This window comes from Sus scrofa, chromosome 4 (assembly GCF_054392235.1).
Source record: "Sus scrofa isolate SSC_HxYL_T2T_F1_AM1 chromosome 4, Sscrofa_HxYL_maternal_Yorkshire_Landrace_v2.0, whole genome shotgun sequence".
Classification (NCBI taxonomy): Eukaryota; Metazoa; Chordata; class Mammalia; order Artiodactyla; family Suidae; genus Sus; species Sus scrofa.
The window spans coordinates 107,952,151-107,975,935 of NC_139386.1; the positions used below are offsets into that span (position 1 = coordinate 107,952,151).

At 41.3% G+C, this 23,785-nt stretch overlaps 1 protein-coding gene across 1 annotated transcript in view; it reads left to right on the top strand.

Annotated features, from left to right (window-relative positions):
• SPAG17 (sperm associated antigen 17) overlaps nucleotides 1-23,785 on the top strand; it is a 233,596-nt gene that overhangs the window by 181,659 nt on the left and 28,152 nt on the right. The window contains exons 30-42 of the mRNA XM_085023443.1: nucleotides 29-173; nucleotides 2,160-2,314; nucleotides 4,492-4,680; nucleotides 6,662-6,807; nucleotides 6,898-7,028; nucleotides 9,575-9,702; nucleotides 11,816-11,998; nucleotides 13,213-13,326; nucleotides 14,407-14,452; nucleotides 16,623-16,722; nucleotides 17,388-17,435; nucleotides 21,233-21,332; nucleotides 22,317-22,419. Of these exons, the coding sequence (XP_084879569.1) occupies nucleotides 29-173; nucleotides 2,160-2,314; nucleotides 4,492-4,680; nucleotides 6,662-6,807; nucleotides 6,898-7,028; nucleotides 9,575-9,702; nucleotides 11,816-11,998; nucleotides 13,213-13,326; nucleotides 14,407-14,452; nucleotides 16,623-16,722; nucleotides 17,388-17,435; nucleotides 21,233-21,332; nucleotides 22,317-22,419 (1,588 nt within the window). The remainder of the gene's footprint in view (nucleotides 1-28; nucleotides 174-2,159; nucleotides 2,315-4,491; nucleotides 4,681-6,661; nucleotides 6,808-6,897; nucleotides 7,029-9,574; nucleotides 9,703-11,815; nucleotides 11,999-13,212; nucleotides 13,327-14,406; nucleotides 14,453-16,622; nucleotides 16,723-17,387; nucleotides 17,436-21,232; nucleotides 21,333-22,316; nucleotides 22,420-23,785) is intronic.

Consider the following 23,785-nt stretch of genomic DNA (forward strand, 5'->3'; position numbering starts at 1 on the left):
CTAAGATACTCTGCCTTTGTATGTTCAGGTTATGACAACTCGAGAAGACAGAGTGGTCATTGTTGAAAAGAAAGATGGTACTCGGATAGTGGATCATGCTGATGGTACCAGAATCACCACCTTTTATCAAGTTTATGAAGATCAAATTATTTCTCTAGAAGATGAAGAGACAGGTAATTTTATTTTTCAAGTAGATGTCTATATTTCATGTCTTTAGAATATGCTAAGTAAAAACCTCACTGATTTTTGAAAACACACAGTGGGAAACTAACTTTGTGAAGGACTTGGGCCAACCAAAGAATACTCATGCTTTGGACTCGAAGCAGAGCCAATGAGGCCCTTTCTTATGATCTCTGTCCCCAGCTGACATGGGAGCAATAACAGCTCTAGTTGGCTGATGCAGAGCAGCAGTGCCTTTTCCATTCTGACCACTAAAAGATTGTAGCCTAGATTGGTGGTTATTAAAAGTTAATAATCAGGACTCGACTGTCCCGGACATTGGATCTCAGTCCTGTTTCCTTTGATCCATAAGGACTCTAATCTGCATGCATAGGTGACCTTAGGCAGATCCACCTTCAGTTCTGGGCCTGCCTCTTCTTATCAGAAAGGAGATGTGAGAGAAAAGCAAGCAGCAGCTGGTATTGAACTGGAGTCTCTTCATTTTATCTAAAAGCCTACCACCTTCCTAAGCTAAATGTAAACAAGTTTTTTAAAGACAAATTATTCCCTGACTCACCTTTCTTTTATTCCAGAGTTTATTTGTTTAATGCATTCAGTGCTTCATTGCCAAGTTAAGTGCAACGAAATTGACAAGTGAATGGAAAAAGAGGAACCTTTATACCTTGTTAATCTGAGCAAAAATTAGAAGAGCCACTTGGGAGAGCAATTAAAAAATAGCTAGTTCCCTGAGGGCCTAGCAGTTAAGGATCCAGTATTGTCACTGCTGTGGCACAGGTTCAGTCCCCAGGCTGGAGAACTTTTGCATGCTGCAGACACAGCCAAAAAAAGAAAAAGAAAAAGAAAAAGGAAAAAAAAAAAACTTAAAAGATATCTAGTAAATTGAAAATGTGCATGTCATGTGTTACACTAACTCTACTTCTGAGTATATAGAAAGATACATTTGCACAAGGAAACAGGTATAGGGCTACTATTTCCAACACTGAGTATAATATTAAAATATTGGGAAAGCATAAATGTCTGTCAACAACAGAATAGAAAAATAAAATGTAGAGTTCCCATCATGGCTCAGTGGAAACGAATCTGACTAGTATCCATGAGGACGCAGGTTCCATCCCAGCCCTTGCTCAGTGGGTTAAGGATCTGGCATTGCCATGAGTTGTGGTCTATGTTGCAGACATGGCTTGGATCTGGCATTGCTCTGGCTGAAGTGTAGGCCGGCAGCTGCAGCTCTGATTCAATCCCTGGCCTGGGGAACCTCCATATGCCACAGGTGCAGCCCTAAAAAAAAGACAAAAAAAGAATAAAAAAGAAACTGTAGTATATTCTTACAAAGGAATACTATATAGCAATTAAAAGGAATAAAGTGCACACACATATAGGTATATACACACAAAGGCATATATATACACACACATACATATCTAGATGGCTAAAGGTCTGAAAACATTGTTAAGTGAAAAAAATCAAGTGTAGAATAATACATAGAGTAATACATAACTTATGCAAATTTAAAGTACACAGAATGCTATACATTGTTTTTGATACATACATTTATATGCTATATATAGATGTATGTGTATGTGAAACTCCTGTGAGAAATATGAATAAACCCAGAGATAAGGAGAAAAAATGAACTTCAGCTTTATCTGTAACTTTTCTTTTTGTACACATTAAAAATAAAACAAATGTGATAAAATATCAACAAGTGTAAATTTAAATGAGTAGGTAAATTATATTGTATGCTTTTCTGGATGTTTTCAATTTCTCAAAATAAAAAGAATAGCCACAACCAAAAAGCAGACTGAATTAAGTAAGAAGACAGATTCTGGAAGGATGACTCTGCGTTGACCTAGAGAGTAGCCCACAGTCCAGCCCCAGGGAGTGAGTTCTCAGCCAGGACTCAGGCACACAGTCAGCAGCAGGCATGTCCCCCCACACATGTGTCCTACCAGACCTGCTTCTCTTGCATTTGCTCACAGCAGAAGGGCCTCAAACTATCACCAGGCAGGTGAAGTGCATGTGGATCGAAAGCACACACTACGCCACTGTCATCACCAACTGCGAGGACAGTAGCTGCTGCGTCACCTTTGGGGATGGGACATCTATCATTGCAAAGCCACAGGGAACATACCAGGTGGGTCTGAGAGGAAGTGAAGAGAGCCAAAGGTAAGTCCGCCCATCGGGAAAAACCTTCTCCTCCGGGGTTGTGACCCTTCTTGCTGCGTGCTCGGTTGTTGCCCTCTTATCTCAGAATCCCACTGAAAAGGATTTCAAAAGTCCTTGTCTTTATTAGCAGTACTGTACAAACATCATAATGAAGGGTGGCTTATCCTCTACTTGGTATGTGATGTCAATTGGAGGAGGCATATTTTATAGTAAATTCTGAGCAATAAAGTATGTTAGAGCATGAAAATTTTATTTGCTAGTTGGCTATGAGGTTAATTGAAGACAATCTCCAGCAAAAACATGGGTCCTTTGCTGTATTTGTCATGTCGAGCCTCTAGGCTTCAGCGTAGATGTTTCTCCAGGTTGACTTCCCAGAGAGCAAGACATCTCCTTTTCATCAGGTGTTTGATTTGTCTTTCTTACATGGTTGTTTCACCTTGTTGATGATGTGTGTCTTAATTCTGGGAGTTATAGGCTATCTTTTCCTGTCCGGAGCAGCTTTCAGTAAATTACAGAGTCATGCTGATGGTTTGCGTCAATTTTGATGAGGAACTGTGGAGGCTGGAAAAATTGCAGATTTAACCAGCCACCAGCACCTCCTCTAAAGTGTGCCACATGAAACCACATGAAAAGATGCTCAGTGTCATCAGTCATTTGGAGATGCAAATCAAACTGCAGTGAGATACCACTTCCCACTCACTAAAATAACTGGAGTGAAAGAGACAGTAACAAGTGTCAGTAAGGATATGGAGAAATTGGAACCCTCATTCATTGCTGATGAGAATGTATAATGGTGTAGTCACTTTGGAAAACAGCTGGGCATTCATTCCTCCAAAAATGAAAGAGTTATCATATGACCTAGCAATTCTTCTCCTGGGTAGACATCCAAGGGAAATAAAACCTATTTTCACTCAAAAACTTGTGCACAAATGTTGATTGCAGCATTTTTAGTAATACCTAGACTGAGAAAATAACTGGAATGGCCATCAACTCATGAATAAACAAAATTCATATCTATACAATGGAATATTATTTATCCATAAAACAGAATGAAGTATTGATACATCTACAACATAGCTGAATCTTGAAAATACTATACTATTTGAAGGAAGCCAGACACAAGAGGCCACATATCACATGCTTCCATTTATAGGAAATGTCTGAAATAGTCAAATCCATAGACACAGCAGATCAGTTGTTGCTAGGGCCAGGAATGGTGCAGAGTGACTGCTAATGGCATCAGGGTTTCTTTTGGGGATGATGAAAATATTCTGGAATTAGTGGTAATGTTTGTACAAGTTTTTGAATACACTAAAATTCACTAAATGTGCACTTGAAAAGGGTGTATTTATGGCATGTGAATATATCTCAAAAAAGAGCCTGTCTGAACCAGAAGTCATTATACATCACATATTACTTAAGGACTATGTCAGCCACTAAAGGAATAGGGATAAATAAAAGTTTCTAAAAGCATTTATTCCATAGCTTTTGACCCTCCTAGAGATGCTTCTTGCCCAAGAACATGAAAGGATTCCAAATATTTTGAATAGGGCCAAATGTGTTTACTTAAGTTAAAATGTGTTTTTAAGGAGTTCCCATCGTGGCTCAGTGGTTAACCAGTCCGACTAGAAACCATGAGGTTGCGGGTTCGGTCCCTGCCCTTGCTCAGTGGGTTAACGATCCGGCGTTGCCGTGAGCTGTGGTGCAGGTTGCAGACCCGGCTCGGATCACACGTTGCTGTGGCTCTGGTGGAGGCTGGTGGCTACAGCTCCGATTAGACCCCTAGCCTGGGAATCTCCATATGCCGCGGGAGCGGCCCAAGAAATAGCAAAAAGACAAAAAAAAAATGTGTTTTTAATATTTTATATCAAATATCTGAAATAAGGAGCCACAAGGCAATTACTTGAAGAGATATTAAAATGAGTAGATAAAATATGAGAGACAGGAGAAATTATATCCTAATCATCGTTTGCTTCCTTATCAAGTAGCCCTTCACAAAACTTAAGTCTTCTCTTGGGAATGTTTTCTTCCAGCCAACACAGTTTGTGTCTGGGATCTTGGATAAATTTTTTCCTTAAATGATTTTCCAAATCCCTCAAATGGAGCAAAAAATTTTCAAAAATTTCTTTCTGTTTACCTGTCTAGGTGTTACCTCCAAACACAGGCTGTCTTCATATTGATAGGGATTGTTCAGCTATATATTGCCATGAATCAAGCAGTGATATATACCATCCTTTTCAAAAACGTGAGCAGCTGAGAGCTAGCAGGTACATCATGAAGCATACGTCAGAGGTCATCTGTGAGGTCATGGATCCTGAAGGAAACACCTTTCAGGTAAAGTGCATCATCAGTATGGAGAGAGAGGCTGGGGCTCAGCTTTGAGCAGTCTCATACCAGAGGGCTTCCTTGTAATTTTTACCTTAGTTGTCTTGGGTTTTGTTATCCCCTTACTGCCAAGGTTTTTGGCATATGTAACATATGTCGATATCTTTAATTCTCAAGTATATTTCACTAGGGGATAGCAAGCCCAACACTTGGGATGGTTGAAATGTTAAGGCCAAAGAAATCATTAGAACAAAAGGGGGAAATGTTACTAAATATCTAAGAATAATGCCAACAAAGAGGAATGGTTTAAGAATGCAGCGTAACTGGGTTAAAGTGAGAGAAAATACATGGGGCAGCAGGTGAGTTTGTTTGACTAGTCAGAGAATCCACATAGTGAGAAATATCAGTTGGTGTGAGGGTTCTAGTAAGGCTGGGGATGGGGAGGTGGGAAGCCTCGAGAGGTGCTTAGCTATTCAGCAGTAGAGTTCTATCTTCTGCTTCTCTGTCCTTTCTCTTATCTCTAAGCCAGGCATTGAGAAACCATGGCCACATGTTTATAGGGGCCCATGAGCTAAAAATGGCTTTTACATTTTAAAATAATTGGGAAAAATCAAAAGGAGAATATTTCATGACACATGAAAATTGTAGGAAAGTCAAGCTTCAGTGCCAGGATGTCAAGTCTTATTGGAACACTGTTATGCTTGTTTGTTTACATATTGCCTACAGTTGCTTTTGCATGTAATGGGCAGAGTGGAGTGACTGCAACAGAAACTGTGTGGCCTACAAACCCTGAAATATTCACTATCAGGCCCTTGACAAAAATAAGTTTGCCATCCCTGCTCTAGGTGCTTTTTTTTTTTTTCACTCCTCACCCAACGTGGAATTCGGTCTTGGCTAGTGGGTGGCAAAGTTACTTTTTAGTCTTGGAACTCTACCAAAAGGTGTCCAGCTTTGTTTGGGCGGCAGACAAGCCCAGATCCAGCTTAGTTTTTCTATGCCAACTAACTGAGATTCTTCACAGTGTGAGTTCAGGCTGCTAACAGATTTCAAATTATGATGAATTGAAGATAAACCTAAAGCTCAAAGCCCCTGTGTTGAAACACCTAAGCCAAGTGTTCTTCTAGGCATTGATACTCTTTTTTTTTTTTTTTTTTTTTTTTGTCTTTTGTCATTTTAGGGCCGCACCCACAGCATATGGAGGTTCCCAGGCTAGGGGTCTAATCGGAGCTATAGCTGCCAGCCTACCCCAGAGCCACAGCAATGCCAAATCCGAGCCTCGTCTGCAGCCTACACCACAGCTCACAGCAACGTCAGATCCCTAACCCACTGAGCAAGGCCAGGGATTGAACCCACAACCTCCTGGTTCCTAGTCAGATTTCATTTCCACTGCACCATGACGGGAACTCCTGATGCTCTTCTTGGGCATCCTCTTCAGTGGTCTTTTAGCCTGAACCACACTCTATACAGGATACAGTAGTGGCTAGAACAGTTCTTCTCATAGTGATATTCAATCTGTTTCCCTGTGTGTCTATGCATGAGTCCTAGTTCTGTACTTAGAATCACAGAATATAAACCTCTTCCACACTGTCACTCTTTTAATATTTTAAGACAGCTGTCACTTGAGTAGCCTTTCTGCCATGTTTAAGTTCCCAGTTCCTTAGACTGATCCTCAGAAGATAAGATTATGAATCACCTGCCTTCCCAGTCACCTTCCTCTGAACGTATTCTGGTTTGTCTTCCACTTTGTTTTCACAGTCTAGGTGTGGTTTGTATGTGGAGATGTGCTTCTGGGTTTTCTTTTTTTAAAAATTTTTTTATTGTGTTCACTTTTATTAATGCAGTCCATTCTTAGTGAACAGTTTTGTAAATACATACCCCTGATTCTCTGAGTATACCAAAAAAAATCACCTGCTTTCTCAAACAAGATCAACAGAAATGTAAGCTTTGTGGCATGTTTTTCTTTTAGTCTTTTACATACTGTGTCCCTTAGGTCATGGCTGATGGTAGTGCATCAACTATCCTACCTGAAAACAATTTGGAAGATGATTTAAATGAAAAAAATGAAGGCTATGATGCCTTGTCAGCTACTTACCTTCGTAAGAATCATCTGCAAGTCTATGGTGAACACATCCCCAGGTAATAGAAAAATATGACTTTTCAATTCCAAGTTCAAGGAGCATTTCAGCTGAATATGTCAAGGGATTTGATTTTTATTTCTTTGCATAGGTTTTTTGTTATCTATGCTGATGGATCGGGATTGGAACTTCTCCGAGACAGCGACATAGAAGAGTACCTGTCCTTGGCATATGGAGAATCAACTACCGTCGTTCTTCAAGAGCCGGTGCAGGAACAGCCAGGTGGGGAAGCCAGACTAGAACTTACTGTGTCCCTTCACTAACTCTGTCCTCCTTGGCCTGGGGTCATCTCTACCTTTTTTCTCTTTGCTTGCTTTTCAAACTCTGCTTTTCACCTGGCCATACCAACCTTGTACAGTGATTTATATTTATACCAAGCTTTATCTCATCCTCAGCCCATGTAAATTGTACATGAACTCCCCCCCACACCTATAAGCAGATTCATATCTGGGTTTAGGTATGTTATGTATGTTTAGTTATGTACCTAGGTTCCTATTTATGTGTGGGTTTCATCTTGGTAGGAAAAAACAAAAGTGAGGTATCTTGTATAAGTTCATTTTTTATCATTTTGAAGATGTCGCCTTGATGAATTTAGTATAATAAGAAAAGAAAGTACATTTGTTATGTGAGTTAGAAAGCCAACCTGAAACATAGGATGGCCTATGTTATATTCATTTGGTATTTACATTTGTAAATGTAAGAACCACTATATGTGTAATGTGTGTATTAAAACACAGAAAATCCTTCATTTACCTGTGTACCAAACCAGAGAAAAGATTCATTTCCTTTTATCTTTTCTCTGGTTGGTGGGATATATTTTGTGCTCACTTATGAATATATCTACATCTATATGCACTTGTATCTTTTAATACGTCGATGTACATATGCATGATATAATAAACTTGTTCTTTCTCTGTGAATATGGCAAATGGGAAGCTCTGAGTGGTGGTGAAGTACATGTGTGGAGAATGAGAACTCACCTCAATTTGCTTTTTTTAAATAATTAAAGTATAATTGATTTACAATGTTGTGCTGATTCCTGCTGTATAGCAAAGTTACCAAGACACACACACACACACACACACACACACATTCTTTTTCTCATATCATCCCCCATCATGTTCTGTCCCAAGAAACTGGACACAGTTCCCTGTACTGCACAGTAGGACCTCATTGCCCATCCATTCTAAATGGAATAGTTTACATCTACCAACCCCCAGCTCCCAGTCCATCCCACTCCCTCCTTCCATTCCTTTGGCAACAACAAGTCTGTTCTCCATGTCTGTGAGTCTGTTTCTGTTCTGTAGGTAGGTCCATTGGTGCCACATTTTAGATTCCACATATAAGTGATATCATATGGTATTTGTCTTTCTCTTTCTCTTACTTCCCTTAGTCTAGTTGCATCCATTTTTCTGTAAATGACACTATTTTGTTCTTCTTTATGGCGGAGTAGTAGTTCAGTGTGTGTGTGTGTGTGTGATCTCACATCTTCTTAATCCATTCATCTGTCATGGACATTTAGCTGGTTTCCATGTCTTGGCTACTGTGAACAGTGCTCCTATGAACATATGGGTGCATGTAACTCTTTGGAATTGTAGTTTTGTCAGGATATATGACCAGGAGTAGGATGGCTGGATCATATGGTAGTTCCATATTTAGTTTTCTGAGGAACTTCCATACTGTTTTCCATAGTGGTTGTACCAATTTACATCCTGACCAGCAGTGTAGGAGGGTTCCCTTTTCTCCACTTCCTCTCCAACATTTGTTATGCGTAGACTTACTAATGGCAGCCCTTCTGACCCGTGTGAGGTAGTACCTCATTATAGTATTGATTTCATTTCTCTAATAATCAGTGATGTTGAGCATTTTTTCATGTGCCTATTGGCTATCTATATGTCTTCTTTGGAGAAATGTCTATTTCGATCTTCTCAAATTGCTTTGTTAGTTCAGAGTTCCTACTGTGGTGTGGTGGGTTAAGAATCCAACTGCAATGACTCAGATTACTACAAAAGTACAAGTTCAATTCCTAGCACAGCACAGTGGGTTAAAGGATCTGGCATTGCCACAACTATGGCTCAGGTTCAATCCTTTGCTTTGCTTTTTTTTTTTCTTCTTCTTTTTAGGGCTGCACTTGCAGCGTATGTAAGTTCCTGGGCTGGGGTGGAATCAGAGCTGCAGCTGCTGGCCTAAGCCACAGCCACAGCAACGCAGGATCCAAGCTGTATCTGTGACCTACACCACAACTCACAATGGTGCTGGATCTTTAACCCACTCAGCAAAGCCAGGGATTGAACCCACATTCTCATGGATGCTAGTCAGGTTCTTAACCTGCTGAACCACAACAGAAACTCCCATCGAATTCAGTTCTCAGCCTGGGAACATCTGCATGCCCCAGGTACAGCCAATAAATAAATATATATTTTTTTCTTTTAGGTCTGCATCTGTGGCATATGGAAGTTCCCAGGCTAGGGGGGTTGAATTGGAGCTACAGCTGCCGGCCTACACAACAGCCATAGCAACATGGGATCAGAGCTGTGCCTGTGACCTCCACGACAGCTCATGGTAACCCTGGATCGTTAACCCACTGAGCAAGGCCAGGGATTGAACCCATGTCCTCATGGATGCTAGTCAGGTTCATAACTGCTGAGCCACAGCAGGAACTCCTAAATAAATTATTTAAAGAAGTGACTGTTGGAGTGAAAACCTATGGGATTTCTCAGAATATTTTTGATAGAGAAATAATCCTCTGATAACTCTCCATAAACCAGGGGCCCTGAGCATTACTGTCCTGCGTCCTGTCCATGAAGCATCACCGTGGCTAATGAAGAAAGAATTAGACACAGTCGTTCCTCCCAATCTGCAGTCAAGGACATGGGAGACATTTCCCTCAGTTGAGGTACACATTTTTCTGCTGTAAAGTAACTGTATGTGTGTATCCATCTATCCATGAACCAGAGATCAGGTCTCCTCCTGCACATTCACATATTTTCATTCTTATGTCAATTGTTAATGGGCTCAAGGAGTTTTATATTTGAAGGGTTTAATATTTGTAGGTTTTAGAGAAATATACCTGACTAGCTCATCTCCGTTTTATTTCTTTTAGCCTACATTCATTGCAGGCTTGAACAGCTTCCAGTAACATGAAAATATCCACTTTGACTAACCCATTAGGGATATTATGCAGTACAGACACCTTCCCTTGGAGTTCCCTGGTGGCCTAGGAGTTAAGGATCTGGTGTTGTCACTGCTGTGACTTGGGTCACCTCTGTGGTGCAGATTCCATCGCTGGCCTGAGAACTTCCACATGCCATAAGAGCAGCAAAAAAAAAAAAAGAAAAGAAAAAAAGAAACTGTCCCTTCTCTCATTATTTATTTGTTAGTTTTAACACACAATTTTAGGAGTTTCATTTTCTCTTTATTCTTAATTTATTAATGTACAAATGGAGTATATAAGAATAATATGAAATACTCAGTTGTATTCTTTTTCTTCTTTGACCACCTGGTGGCACATAGAATTCCTGGGCCAGGGATCAGATCCAAGCTGCAGTTGCGACCTACACTGTAGATACTGGATACTTAACCCACTGGGTCAGGCCAAGAGTTGAACCTGCGTCCTGGTGCTCCAGAGATGCCACTGGTCCTGTTGTGCCACAGTGGGAACTCGATAGAAATATTTAACTCAGGAATTTGCAGCATCAGTGTTAAAAAAGTGAACATTGTGATTGTGTCAGCTTAGAGAAGCCCACTGAAGATTTTTTTTAAGAGTGAAAGCAACATCTTGAGCAAGAATCATAAAGTCCTGCCTCTTGCCAGATGTGCCATTTCATTTTGGAAGCAATTTATGTAATATGTCCAGCATTTTGTCAGATGCTAAATTACTAAGTCAGGGAAGGCACTGGTAATATGATCAGAGAGAGATACTGGTGTCAAGTGAGGAGGATAATGTTTTTGAGTTATGATGATCTTTGCTTCCTTACACAACCTTATAAAGTGGAGGCACAGATCATGAACACTTCAGATAATAAAGATCTCCCAGCTCTGTATTTTGATTTTGTGACTATAATCAACATGCTGAATGGAGAGGATCTGAATTCTAGTCCCCACTCCATCAATTATTAATGTGAGGTTTGGGGCAATCTTAGACTGGATCTGTACCTCCTTATTTGAAAAAATGAAAGGCTACACCAAACGGTTTACTAAGACTATACCCAAGGTGAAAGTCCTACATTAGGAGAAATAATATACTGCATCTGAGATGAATGAAGGAAGTTCATTCTCTTCCTCTGCAACTCCTATACCTCCGACCTTCTGTGCCCAGTGGAGTGGCCCAGCCCAGGAAAGCCCCAGAGTAGCCATTGCTGACCGGGCATTTGACACTGAAGAGCAATTCAAAGTGAAACCCACCAGATACACATCAGAACACGGGGCCTCAGTGCACACTCCTGAAAATCAGTTACAAGGACAAGACAGAGATGTGACTCTACCCGAGTCAGACTTCTCTGCCCAAGAGACCCTGGGAAGGCTCTGGAAGGGTGTTTAATCTAGAGTGAGCTCAGTGAGCACCCAGATCTATGGGGTGATTTGCTCTCTCAAAGAATCTCTCCAGGTCAAAATGAACGTGGAACCAGAGAGGTAAAGATAACTTAATTTCCAATGTCTAAGGCCACCTCTGGGTATTAAGGAATAGCCCCATGCATGAGGCATAAAGTAGGCTGCTGCGGCCTTACCATGGCATAGCCCTGCTTGGCATTCCCCTAAACGCTGTCCAGTGGGACATCATGCGACAGGATTTGAAAATACTCTGATTCTTAAAACTTGCCCAGTTCCCAGTTTCCTTTATATTTGCAAAGCCTTTTGCCAGCAGGGATCATTTTTTTTCACTGTTATATTCCCTACCAAGGGGTTCCTAGCATGTTGTCTACATTATAAGCACTTGGTGGAAAAAAAAATTCTAATGGTAAGACATTCTCATTTATTTGGTGGTGGGTTTGGCTTTATTTTGCTAACAGAAAAAAACTCCAGGACCTCCGTTTGGCACTCAAATTTGGAAGGGCCTCGATATCGGTTCCAAACAGTTAGTGAGTGCCCCAGCTCCTATACTGAGGAGCCCCGATGTGCTGCAGATACGCCAGTTCATCCAGCACGAGGTCATAAAGAATGAGGTGAAGCTGAAGCTGCAGATTTCTCTGAAGGTAATGAGTTGAGGTAACCTGACCCCAAAGAATCAGGAACAGGGCAGTCGTTCCTCTTGGTTTCCTGAGGAACCTGAGATTATGCAATTCCACCAATACGTATCTACTGCATCCCATGGATATCAATTGTCTGGAGGGTAGAACGTTGAGAGGTGGCATATACTTCATGGTTCCCATCAGGTATAGGAAGTATGGCGGCCCCAAAGACATTGAGAAGATAAGTAACTCTTAGATGTGGTCGCCGCATCATCTTCCTCCTCTCTCACAGTATGATCTAGTGACCTCCAGAAAAAAGGCAGAACTGCATATTAACCTGACACTTGTCCATGGAAGAAAAGGATTGCTGGGTTTGGGAAATGGTCTTAGGAATTTGTAAGTGTATATTAACTGTATAAGCATATCTATAACATCTCACTCTCTAGTGGGCCCACTCTCTCAAAGCAGGTATCATGTGTTTTGTTTATGGTTATATACCCAGCACCTGTCACACAGCAAGGAACTGTTTTGTGTGGAAACAGATCAAATATTTACAGACAAAGCAAAGTGTGTTTCTCTTGGAAGCAAAGGCATGGACTGAGCAACTTATATTCATAGATATCATCATAAAGATCATACCTGGAAAGGCCTCTTGAAATCCTCACACCCTACTCTGTCCATTTCATTGATGAGGAGACTGGAGGCTGCTCCGAGGACCTCAAACATTTCTACTATTCTGTGGCCCTTAAAGCTTGGCTTTTGGACTTTTCGGGTCTTAGTTTATTAACATATTAAGGAAAAGGCTTTCCAGATTTCTTGACCAGTAACTGGTTGTTGAGCATTGTAAACTTACATATTCTTAACCTTGTTATAATATTTTGACGTGATGGTGACTATTTTGTGTCTCTTTCTACTATATTTCTGGATTTTATTTATTTATTTATTTTTACTTTTTTTTTCGCTTTTTGGGCCATACCTGCACATATGGAAGTTCCCAGGCTAGGGGTCAAATCAGAGCTACAGCTGCCAGCCTATACTACAGCCACAGCAATGCGGGATCCGAGCCTTATCTCTGACCTGCACCACCGCTCACAGCAATGCAGGATCCTTAACCCACTGATCAAGGCCGGGGATGGAACCCACATCCTCATGGATAGTAGTTGGGTTTGTTTCCACTGCACCACAGCAGGAACTCATATTGCCGGGTTTTATTGGTTTCTTTTATTGTGCTGATTTAGGATTATATAAACCATATTCTAAAGAAAGAAGAAGAACTGCAGGAAATGACAGTTAAAGATTCCAGAACTAAGGAAGAAAGAGGCAATGCTGCAGATCTCCTCAAGCTGGTTATGGTGAGAAAGAAATGTTTAATACACCAGTGTTTGTACTGTTGTTTCAATATTAAGTGCTTTGAGATAAGTATTATAAATACTAGCTATTTCTGTCACTTCTATGAAGCCTTTGCTCCCCTTCTTATAATTTCTTATTTCTTCAGAATGCCAATTCCTTATATACATCAACTTTTCCAGATAGGCTTTTCCTTAGATCATAAATAATTTTGAAGGCTCTTAAAAGTTTCTGTTGCCTTCTGAGAAACTGACATTCATGGAAATGTTGTAAGAATTGAGTGAAACTCAAAAGAAGAAAAAGCAATTTCTGCTCTTTTTTATTTTTATTGTTTTTGCTTTTGAGGGCCACACTTGCAGCATGTGGAGGTTCCCAGGCTAGGGGTCCAGTCGGAGCTACAGTTGCCAGCCTACACCATAGCCACAGCAACACGGGATCCGAGCCTCATCTGACTTATACCACAGCTCACAGCAATGCCGGATCCTTAACCCACTGAGCAAGGCCAGGGATGGAACCCAGAACCTCATGGTTCCTTGTCAGATTTGTTTCCGCTGCGCCACGATGGGAATTCCCAAAGCAATTTCTACTCTTAAAGTGATTTGCATTTTTAGAAATTCACTAAGTAAAAGATACAGCTAAAAAAATCAAGTAACTTTCTGTATTGGCATTAAAAAACTAATTCATTTTATAGTAATTTCCAGAAAAGATCAATTTGAATGTGTAGAGAATCCTTCTAAACAGATTTTGTGTGAGTTCCCGTCGTGGCGCAGTGGTTAACGAATCCAACTAGGAACCATGAGGTTGCGGGTTCGGTCCCTGCCCTTGCTCAGTGGGTTAACGATCCTGCGTTGCCGTGAGCTGTGGTGTAGGTTGCAGATAAGGCTCAGATCACGCGTTGCTGTGGCTCTGGCATAGGCTGGCAGCTACAGCTCTGATTAGACCCCTAGCCTGGGAACTTCCATGTGCCGCGGAAGCGGCCCAAGAAATAGCAAAAAGACATAAAAAAAAATAAAAAAATAAAAAAAAATAAACAGATTTTGTATTAATATCATCCTCATCGCTAAGGAATTCTGTCTTCATTTCAGTCTTTCCCTAAAATGGAGGAAACTACAAAAAGTCATGTCACGGAAGGTAACTACATTTAATATTTTTCTGCAGAATATTTATGGATTTCAAAGGAACGGTCCTCAGGGCTGTTCTCAGTTACTCTCTCATCTGATAGCAAAGTACCATGTACATATTTCTGTTGTCATATTGTCCATGTTGTATCGTAATGATTTATTTACATATTTTCCTGCCTAAATTGTGAGATCCTAGAAACCATGATTGCCTCTAATTCCCCTTCAAATATCATATGTTGAATTTTAAAAAGTTGATGTTTGGCTTTTAAGTTAGCCTTGACTTGTATTTAGAAAATAGCAAACATACAGGAAGGAAACAGTCAACCAACCAATACTCTACCCCCAACGCACACGCACACACACACACAGAAAACTTGGGAACAACTACACAGATATGACAGAACTTTTCACTACTTTATACTATATGTAGCCCAAACAGTCTACTTTTGGAAAGTATATTTATTTAGGGATATATACATTCCCAAAAAACTTAGTTATATGGTTTCTCAGTTTACAGAAGATAAGCAGTGGAGAACTTGGTGGTTTGGGATTTTCTTTTCCATTTTGGCCACATAACCAGAGTCAGAAACTGGCAGCCATAGGTTCCCCTCAGGCCACGGATGTGTTTTGTGTATCCCCCATAATGTTGGCTTGCACAGTTGTTTGTTTTGTTTGTTTGTTTGTTGTTTTTTAGGGCCAAACCCGTGGCATATGGAGGTTCCCAGGCTAGGGGTCTAATTGGAGCTGTAGCTGCTGGCCTATGCCAGAGCCACAGCAATGCGGGATCTGAGCCGCATCTGCAACCTACACCACAACTCACGGCAGTGCTGGATCCTTAACCCACTGAGGGAGGCCAGGGATCGAGCCCACAACCTCATGGTTCCTAGTCAGATTCGTTTCCACTGCGCCATGACGGGAACTCCTGTTTTTGTTGTTTTGTATATCTGAATTTTCCTTACCACATGGTGACACGTGGCTGAAGATGATTAGCTGATGCCCTGTCAGAACTGCCATGAACAGAAGAATCCATCACAACCCTTGATGTCTTCCTGTCCTTACACCCTGTTGTCACTTCTTTACCAGGGCAGCCTCGTATGTCAGGGTGGCCAGTTTTAGCAAAGAAAAATACAGAAGGCTCAGTTAAATTTGAATTTCAGACCAACACCAAAATTTTTGTATTACAAGGATGTCCCAAAACAACGCGGGGCATGCTTTTACTAAACAATGATTTGTTGTTTATCCGAAATTCAAATTTAAGTACCTGCCATGTCCTTTATCTGGTAACATTGTAGCATTTGAACTTTTAACCTCTGGTGCAAGGGAACAATCACTGTTGAGGTAAATATACAAGTTGCCCAACAGTGAAGGACAAACCAAAAGTATTTTTATGCAGACAAACAGATGCAGGAGTCAACAGAGTCTGGCCTGTTTGCAGCTGTCTCTGACACAGAAACGGTGGTGATCCTAAGTCAGCCCTCTCCAGAGAACTTCCTAAAACACTGGTCTATAGATGGCTGCAGAAAAAAATGAGTTTTATGATAAACTACATTTGGCTAATGCTGTGTATTGTCTTATTTTCTTAGACAGCCACAAAGGACATGAATTAATTAAGGGTCCAGAAAAGCCCTCCAGTCATGAAACGTATGAATCAGTGTTTCCCAAACTCACAGAGCCATGGCACGTGGAGGCTCTTTTCTTGTTTTAATCTCCCCTTCGCATCCCACTGAGACCATGTTCTGTGGTGTGAACTCTGAGAATCATTGCCCACATCATCAAACATGATCATTTATGCATATAAATTGTATTATATTCAGATCCTTAGAGGCAGATCTTCAGATATGTTTTTTAGAAAAACGATTTCAATAAAATGTTTCATTTTTTGAAAAGTTTTGGTGCTTCAGATGTGAAGAAATCCTGTGGGGTAGAACACTGATGATGATGTGGGACACAAGAAGTGTCATTGCCTTTTATATTTTGTCTGTAAGATGTGAGTTTTCTACTAGGATGGTTCATAGACGTGCCTGGTTTCCTGTTGTATTACAGCTGGGTCCTAGGGAGTCTCCTAAACACTTGCTAGATTAACGGGAGGCTCTTAGAAAACATCTCAAATGAGTAACTGGGTACTGACTGTGTGCTGTGCTGTAAATAAGGATAAAAGCGAAGTGCATCTATTTTTAAAGTTGCAGCCCACCTCACCGATCTATTCAAACAGTCTTTGGCTAGTACTCCAGAACGTCCATCAGAAACGTTTGATGCCGATTTCTCGGAAAAGAAACGGAGGTAAGCTGATCCAATAATGTGTTCCCATTAGTCGTGAGCACACAATGACTGAGGAAGTAGAGAGGTGCAAGGTGCAGGTGGCATACTGCGAGTGTTATGTTAGAGCAAGTTCCTGTGCCCAACACACAGTGAGGCCAAAAAAACCAAACCGTTGGGATTTGGAGCAGAAAAGGTTTACTGCCGGGCCATGCAAGGAGATGGCTGACTCATGTCCTCCAAACGCCCAAAACAACCCTTTAAAAAAATTGTAAAGCATTTTTAAATGCCAGGCGAGGGAGGCGGGGTCGCAGGCTAAGTGATCAGCTTGTGCACGATGCACTAATTGACTGATGGTGAGGGCAGCGTGGCAGTTGTTGTCATTATCAGTCCTTGGGCTCCTGAGGGCTATGTGCTCAAGGTCCTCAAGCAATTAACATCTTCCTTTTGGTGGGGGCGATTTTCACATTTATACAACAGCTTCAGATACTGTTATCTGGGCACTTGGAGAGGAGCTACAGCAGAGGCTATGGGGGCAGGAAGGTCCCATAGGGTCCCCCTGAGTTATAAGTACCTCAGCCTCTCACCGTCCACAGGGTTAACAATTTATTAGACAGAGAGGATTTTTCTTTTATTGTTTGTGAGCTGAAAACACTGTCCTTTTTCATTGTACTTTTCCTTTCACGCAGGCACACAGAAGTAACAAAGCGCTGGAAGGAAAAGTTAGCTCAAAAGAGGTAATTCCGTTGCAGGAAGGGGGACCCCTTCCAGGCCCCGAGCATGGGCTCCTGTCTTAACTCTTGGAAATGAATTGTCTGAGGACACATATGTGCTAACAAAGCCAAAGACTTGACTGGGAAGGGGGCCTGGGCAGAGAGCAGCAGGGTAAAGGAACCCAGGAGAACGGCTCTGCCACATGGCTCGCAGTCTTCGGTTTTATGGGAATGGGGTTAAATTCCAGGTTGTCTCTAGTCAATTGTCTTGCTTGGCTCGTACTTGAAGTGACTCAGGGTCCTTTTCTGTAGCCGGCATGGCTCTCAGTCAAGATGGATTCCAGCGCCGAGGATTCTGGGGGGTGGGTTGTCTCCTCCCTCATTCCTTCAGCGGGAGGCGGTTTGTTAGTTCCCTGTTCCTTATTGGGATCTCCTATCATGAGACAACCCGTACAGTTGATCATCGTTCCTGGACAGGGGTGAACAGTTTCGGTCAAAGGTCCCCTAACCATTCTATCCTGAAGTATACGGGAGCATGTGAAAAGGCCCAGGGTTGTGGAGTCGTAGACTTTTAGAACGGGGCAGGTTGCAAGGTCCCTCCATCCAGGCCCCTCTCTGTCCTGTAAATCTCTGTATGTTTCTGCCCAGTGGTCATTCATCTTTCGGGCAATGCCATTATTATCTTTTGAGGAAGCCCATTTGCCCATTATTAGATCCTCTCTGTCTCTCATGAGCACGACAGCGCTCGGGTCGTCCTGTGCTTGGGTAACTCTCAGAAGCTCGTAAATGTTCTAGACCTCGATGCAGAGCATCGCCATCGCCATCCAAGGATGCTTACAAAGCACATGAGGAAAGTGCTCTAGCCATTGTGTGCTCTGGTTTCCTTTCAAGCCTGTCTGAGGATTCTAACCCGGGCCCTCTTGCCATAAAGAAAGGAAGCCAGCTTGTATTTATGGAGTGTCTAGTAGTATGTTTAGTACCATTGTACACGTTTGCGTGGCTCCTCTCCAGAATGACTCCCAGGATGAATATGCTTCTTCGTTAAAACGTCTGGGTTACCGTGTGGAATGTGCTGGTGAAGCAGTGAGATAAGACCTTCGGTCTCATGGGCCCCTCTATAAAATGTCAAAGTAGAAGGTCTGGATTGTCCTAAAGAATCTCCCCGAAAGAACTGCCAAGAGCCTGGGGATGGGGAGTACTGGTGAGCAAGGAGATGGAGAGGTTGGGCTTCCTTTTCATTCGATACTTTTTCATGCTTTTTGAATTATGTACATGTGCACATGTCATCCATTCACATTTTTTTTGAATTTTAGAAACATTAACCATTTCATTTTTATTGAAGGACAGTTCATTACAGTGATATTATATAAGCTGCAGATGTACAATATAGCGATGCACCATTTTTAAAGGTTACGCTCCATTTATAGTTACTATAAAATATTGGCCGTAGTCCCTGTGTTGCACAATCCATCCCTGTGGCTTATTTTATACTGAATAGTTTGTACCTCTCATCCCCGACCCATTTGTTGTCCTTCCCCCACTGTCCTCTCCCCACTGGTAACCACTAGCTTCTTCTCTATATCCTTGAGTCTGCCTCTTTGTTACGTTCAACTGTCTGGTGTATTTTTTAGATTCAAACTTTAACCCATAGGTAGGTAATGGCAAGCCGACCAAAGTTTTTGAAGAAGAAAGTGAAACATAAGCTGTATGTCCTAGAAAGAGAAGGGCTGGCCATGGACAGTGGATGGGGGAGGAGGCGTTAAGGAGGGAGGAAGTTTCAAGGAAATAGAAGGTGGACCATAAAGGTCAGATGCCCGGAAGAATCAGAGAGGAAAATGAAAAGAGGAAGTTGGGCTTATTATTAGTTGGAAGGTTTACTGATTTCTTTTGTAAGAACATTTTTAGTATCTTTTTTTTTTTTTTTTTGTCTTTTTGCCGTTTCTCGGGCGGCTCCCACAGCATATGGAGGTTCCCAGGCTAGGGGTTGAATCGGAGCTACAGCCACCGGCCTACGCCAGAGCCACAGCAATGCAGGATCCCAGCCGCGTCTGCAACCTACACCACAGCTCACGGCAACGCTGGATCCTTAACCCACTGAGCAAGGGCAGGGACCGGACCCGCAACCTCATGGTTTCTAGTCAGATTCGTTAACCACTGCGCCATGACAGGAACTCCAGAACAGTTTTAAGAGAGTGGTAGGCAGTGGCCAAACTGCCATAGATTTAATCTGAGGCAGTAGAGATATTTTAATGAGAAATTCAAGTTGTTTAAATAAGACAGTGGATTCAGCGAGTATTTCCAGCGAGACCATTTAGTGTAAGAGAAGCAGCCCTGGTCTTAGAGCCAGCAGACCTAGAATCCTCTCCAGTTTGATTACTTACAGACTGTATGATGCCAGCTGGTTGGTTTATGTCAGAAAAATTGACTTGAGGAATTCACTTTGCTTATCTATGAAATAAGAGTGATTAAAGTACAATCTCTGTCAGTTCACATACGGCTGACATGCATGTGCACTTATCAAGATCAGGGGATGGAGACAGGCAACGTAGATTTTAATTCAAACTTTACCTCTTACTAGCTATGTGATTAAATAGGTTACTTAAGTTCTCTACCCCTTGATTTTTTTTTAATGGCCACACCTGCAACATATGGAAATTCCCAGGCCAGGGACTGAATCTGAGCCACAGCTGTGACCTACACTGCAGCTGCAGCAACGCTGGAGCCTTTAACCACTGTGCTAGGCTGGGGATCAAACCTATGCTTCTGTAGTGACCCAAGCTGCCGCAGTTGGATTCTTAACCCACTGTACCACAGCAGGAACTCTTACACCTTGATTTTTTGACCAATAAAATGGGGGTAAGAATAATAACTCATGGAGTTATTGCACGATTCAATGTAAAGTACTGTGGAACATTCCAGGCGTGCAATAAGCACTTAAAAATGAAAACTCTTCCAGACAGGGCTAGGTTCAGCTGCATTTAACAGACAACCCCCAAATCAGTGCTTTTACAAGAAAGAAGTTAATTTTCTCAAATGTGAAAGAAGTCAGAAGCGGGCAGCCTGTGCTAGGCAGAGCCACAGCGTCATCAGGAGCTAAGAGTCCTTCCTTTTTTCTGTTCCATCATTGTTAGCACATGACTTCCATCCTCAAGGTTATCTCATAGTTGCAAGTAGGAAAGGAGTTTAGGCAAGGACAAAGGGAAAGCCTTCCAGCTGAGTTAGCCCTCTTTAAAAGCTTCCTCGAGTCTTACCCAGTGGCTTCCGTTTACATCTCATTGGCTATCCCTCTATATAAGGAGGGCTGGGAGGTGTGGTCTGTAGCTGGAATATTGCTTCCCCAACACAGGTTCTGATATTGGAATGACAACTAGCAGGAGTATTATGATTGCTTTTATTTTACGTTGTGATCATTAATCACATGATTCATAAGCCATTCATTCCCCAGGTTTTTTTAGTTTTTGTTACCATGGCTACTGCAATTGTAGAAGTCAGTAGAACCCAGTTGGCAGTTAAACCACAGAGAAATGGAGAGACATCCAAAAAGGTCAACCATGTGCTTTGTAGCCTTTTGAGACCGACTATAAAATCAAACTGCCAGGTGGTATCATTATTCCCCATATTATACAAAAGTCTGATTTCTGAAGTACTGATTCTAGATGAAGCAGAAAATAAACTAAAACAAGTTGACCCAAAAAATGCAAGTTTATTCTTATTAGTTTACTGTTAATGATCCACATTTTCTGTGGGATTTAGAGCTAAAACACAAATAACATTTTAAAATATTCTGTGTCTGTCTTGCATCATTATGGAATATCAACCAGGAAGGAAATTGAAAAAACACAAAATTATCTAACAGAAATTCGGAACAAAGTAATATCACCCTACTTCAAATCTGAACTGAGCAAGACATATCAATCTCAGGTAATTGAATGTAATTAACAAAAATTGAATAAGAGTCTTCATAAATATTGATACAATGCCTATGCTATTAACATAACTACCTTTCCTAAAGTTGTTTGTTTCTTGCTTCAATCATCAACCCAACTAACTCATACTCTTCAAATCCATGTGTCCTTACAAACATATGAGACAGAAATTTTATTTATGTATTACTACGTAATTTAATATTTATATAATATATATTTATGTATTATGTTTATTATATCTGTTTACATATATAATATTTGTGTATTATATGTTTATATATTTACACACATGTAATATTTATGTATTACTGCATATAATACTTACGTATTACTACAGTTCCACCTTTCTGCCTTGCATTATCACTATTCTTTTTTGGCTATGCCTGCAGCATGTGGAAGTTTCTAGGCCAGGGATTAAACCCACACCACAGCAGCGACCCGAGCTACTGCAGTGACAATGCCAGGTCCTTAACCTTCTGAGCGACACAGAAACTCGGTATTATCGATATTAATTACCTTCTCCCATCTATTTTAAGCCTTTCTCTGGGTTACATTGTCCCTATTGGTATTATCCTCTGATAAATCCCATTTTGAAGGTTTTATTCTATTAAAATGACCTTGCCCATCAGCTGCAGAGGCAACACTGAGAGACTGTGAGTTCTCGGAAGCCCCTGGGGCAGAGCACTTCTCTCCTCTTCTGTGAAACCTTGAAACTCCCAAGCAGAGGGGGTATTGTCATGTGTTCAGAACTCCCTGTGCTTCTCTGAAAATCCCAGATGCTGTTATTAACCAGAGGCTCCCTGACAAAAAAATTCCAGACAAAATCTAGAATTGAGTTATCAGTCTCCTGAAAAACTTATAGTTTGCAAACTTTCTTTTCAGGGCCTTGAAAAAAAAATGCTTTCATCATTGCTCACATGATTGTGGCAGTTGCCTTCCAGCCATGTGTAAAATAAGGCTTTGGTTTTTTTCCTTTCAGTGTGGTTATCTGGACGCCCTTTCTAAAAACTTGCCTCCTCTTACAAAGAAAAATGAGGATGCTTGCAAATCAGCTGTTCAGAATACCTCCAGTCTTCCTCCAGGTAATGTGTTCATGTAGCTCTTATTCCTGTTAATATGATTAAATAAAGAATACTTAATTGTGGCACCTTAGAACATAACTAGTTCCAACCACTTTTTCTCAGTCATAGCTAATGACCCAACCTCCTGTGACTGCTTTATTACAGATTTGACTGAGTTATATACGAGGAAACTAAGATGGAAATAAAAGTTAGTTTTCATCCTGTATGCTTAAAATTAAGCTAAAAAGCATTAAGAAAACCTGACTAATTTTAAAATCAAGGGAGCAAAGAAAAGTTAGTTGGAGAACAGGGCATTCACATGGTCTCCAGGTATCGCCTCACATGTGACCTGCTAATTATAAGCAGGAGAATGTGCCTTTACAGGGAGATGACATTTTCTACCTTAACCAAGTGATCACACTTGCACCAATCATGAGACAACCTAGGATTAGATGCCTTCTCATATAATGAACTATGAAATTCCCAGGGCCTGTGTAGAATTCTCGCCTGAAATCCTTACCCTGGATTTAATCAAAAGGAAACAATCAGACAAATCTAGAATGTAGACGTTTTACAAGACAACCGACCTGGACGCTTCAAAAAAGTCAGTGTCATTAAAAAGATTTTAAAAGATGGGGTGATTGTTCTATATTAAAAGAGACGAAAGAGGCATTAGAAACTACTTGTGATTCATACATTTTGGATGCTGGATTAAGAAAAAACAGCTATAGATGATATTTCAGAGCAACTGCCTGCGTTTGATTTAGGGACTCTGGATTAGAGGACGTTGTGGGAAGTCTTCTTGGGTGTGATGATGGTGTTGTGGGCGTAGAGGAGAATGTCTTTGTTTCCGGCGATGCCTGTTGAAGAATTTAGGGATGAAATGAAATTTAGTGCTTCTCGTTAATAAACTGGGTTGTTAAAACACCCAGATAGAGGGATTTTTTACCGTACAATACAAGTGCCACACGTTTAGCTGCCTGGCATGAGCACAGCCAAAGGAGACATCCAATAACCCCAGGGTTTGCAAAGCAAAGGCTGGAACCATGACTTGTAAATGTGATGGGGTGAAATCAGGGAGGAAGGTGGATGGTGCTTGTGCTGCCACCTGCATCCTGCATGGACGGCACAAGCCAATCACGCCCACTCTCCCTTTGAAAGGGAGTGAGGCAACCGTTTTTTCAGCACAGATCTCCAGGCAGCCACCACCTTTTAACACAAGTAGAAATGTGTTTGTATCCCCAGTCTTTGATATGTAGGCACATTCTCCTGCTTATAATTAGCAGGTCACATGTGAGATACCTGGAGACCATGTGAATGCCCTGTTCTCCAACCAACTTTTCTTTGCTCCCTTGATTTTGATATGTCTACTTTAAATGTTTGTTTC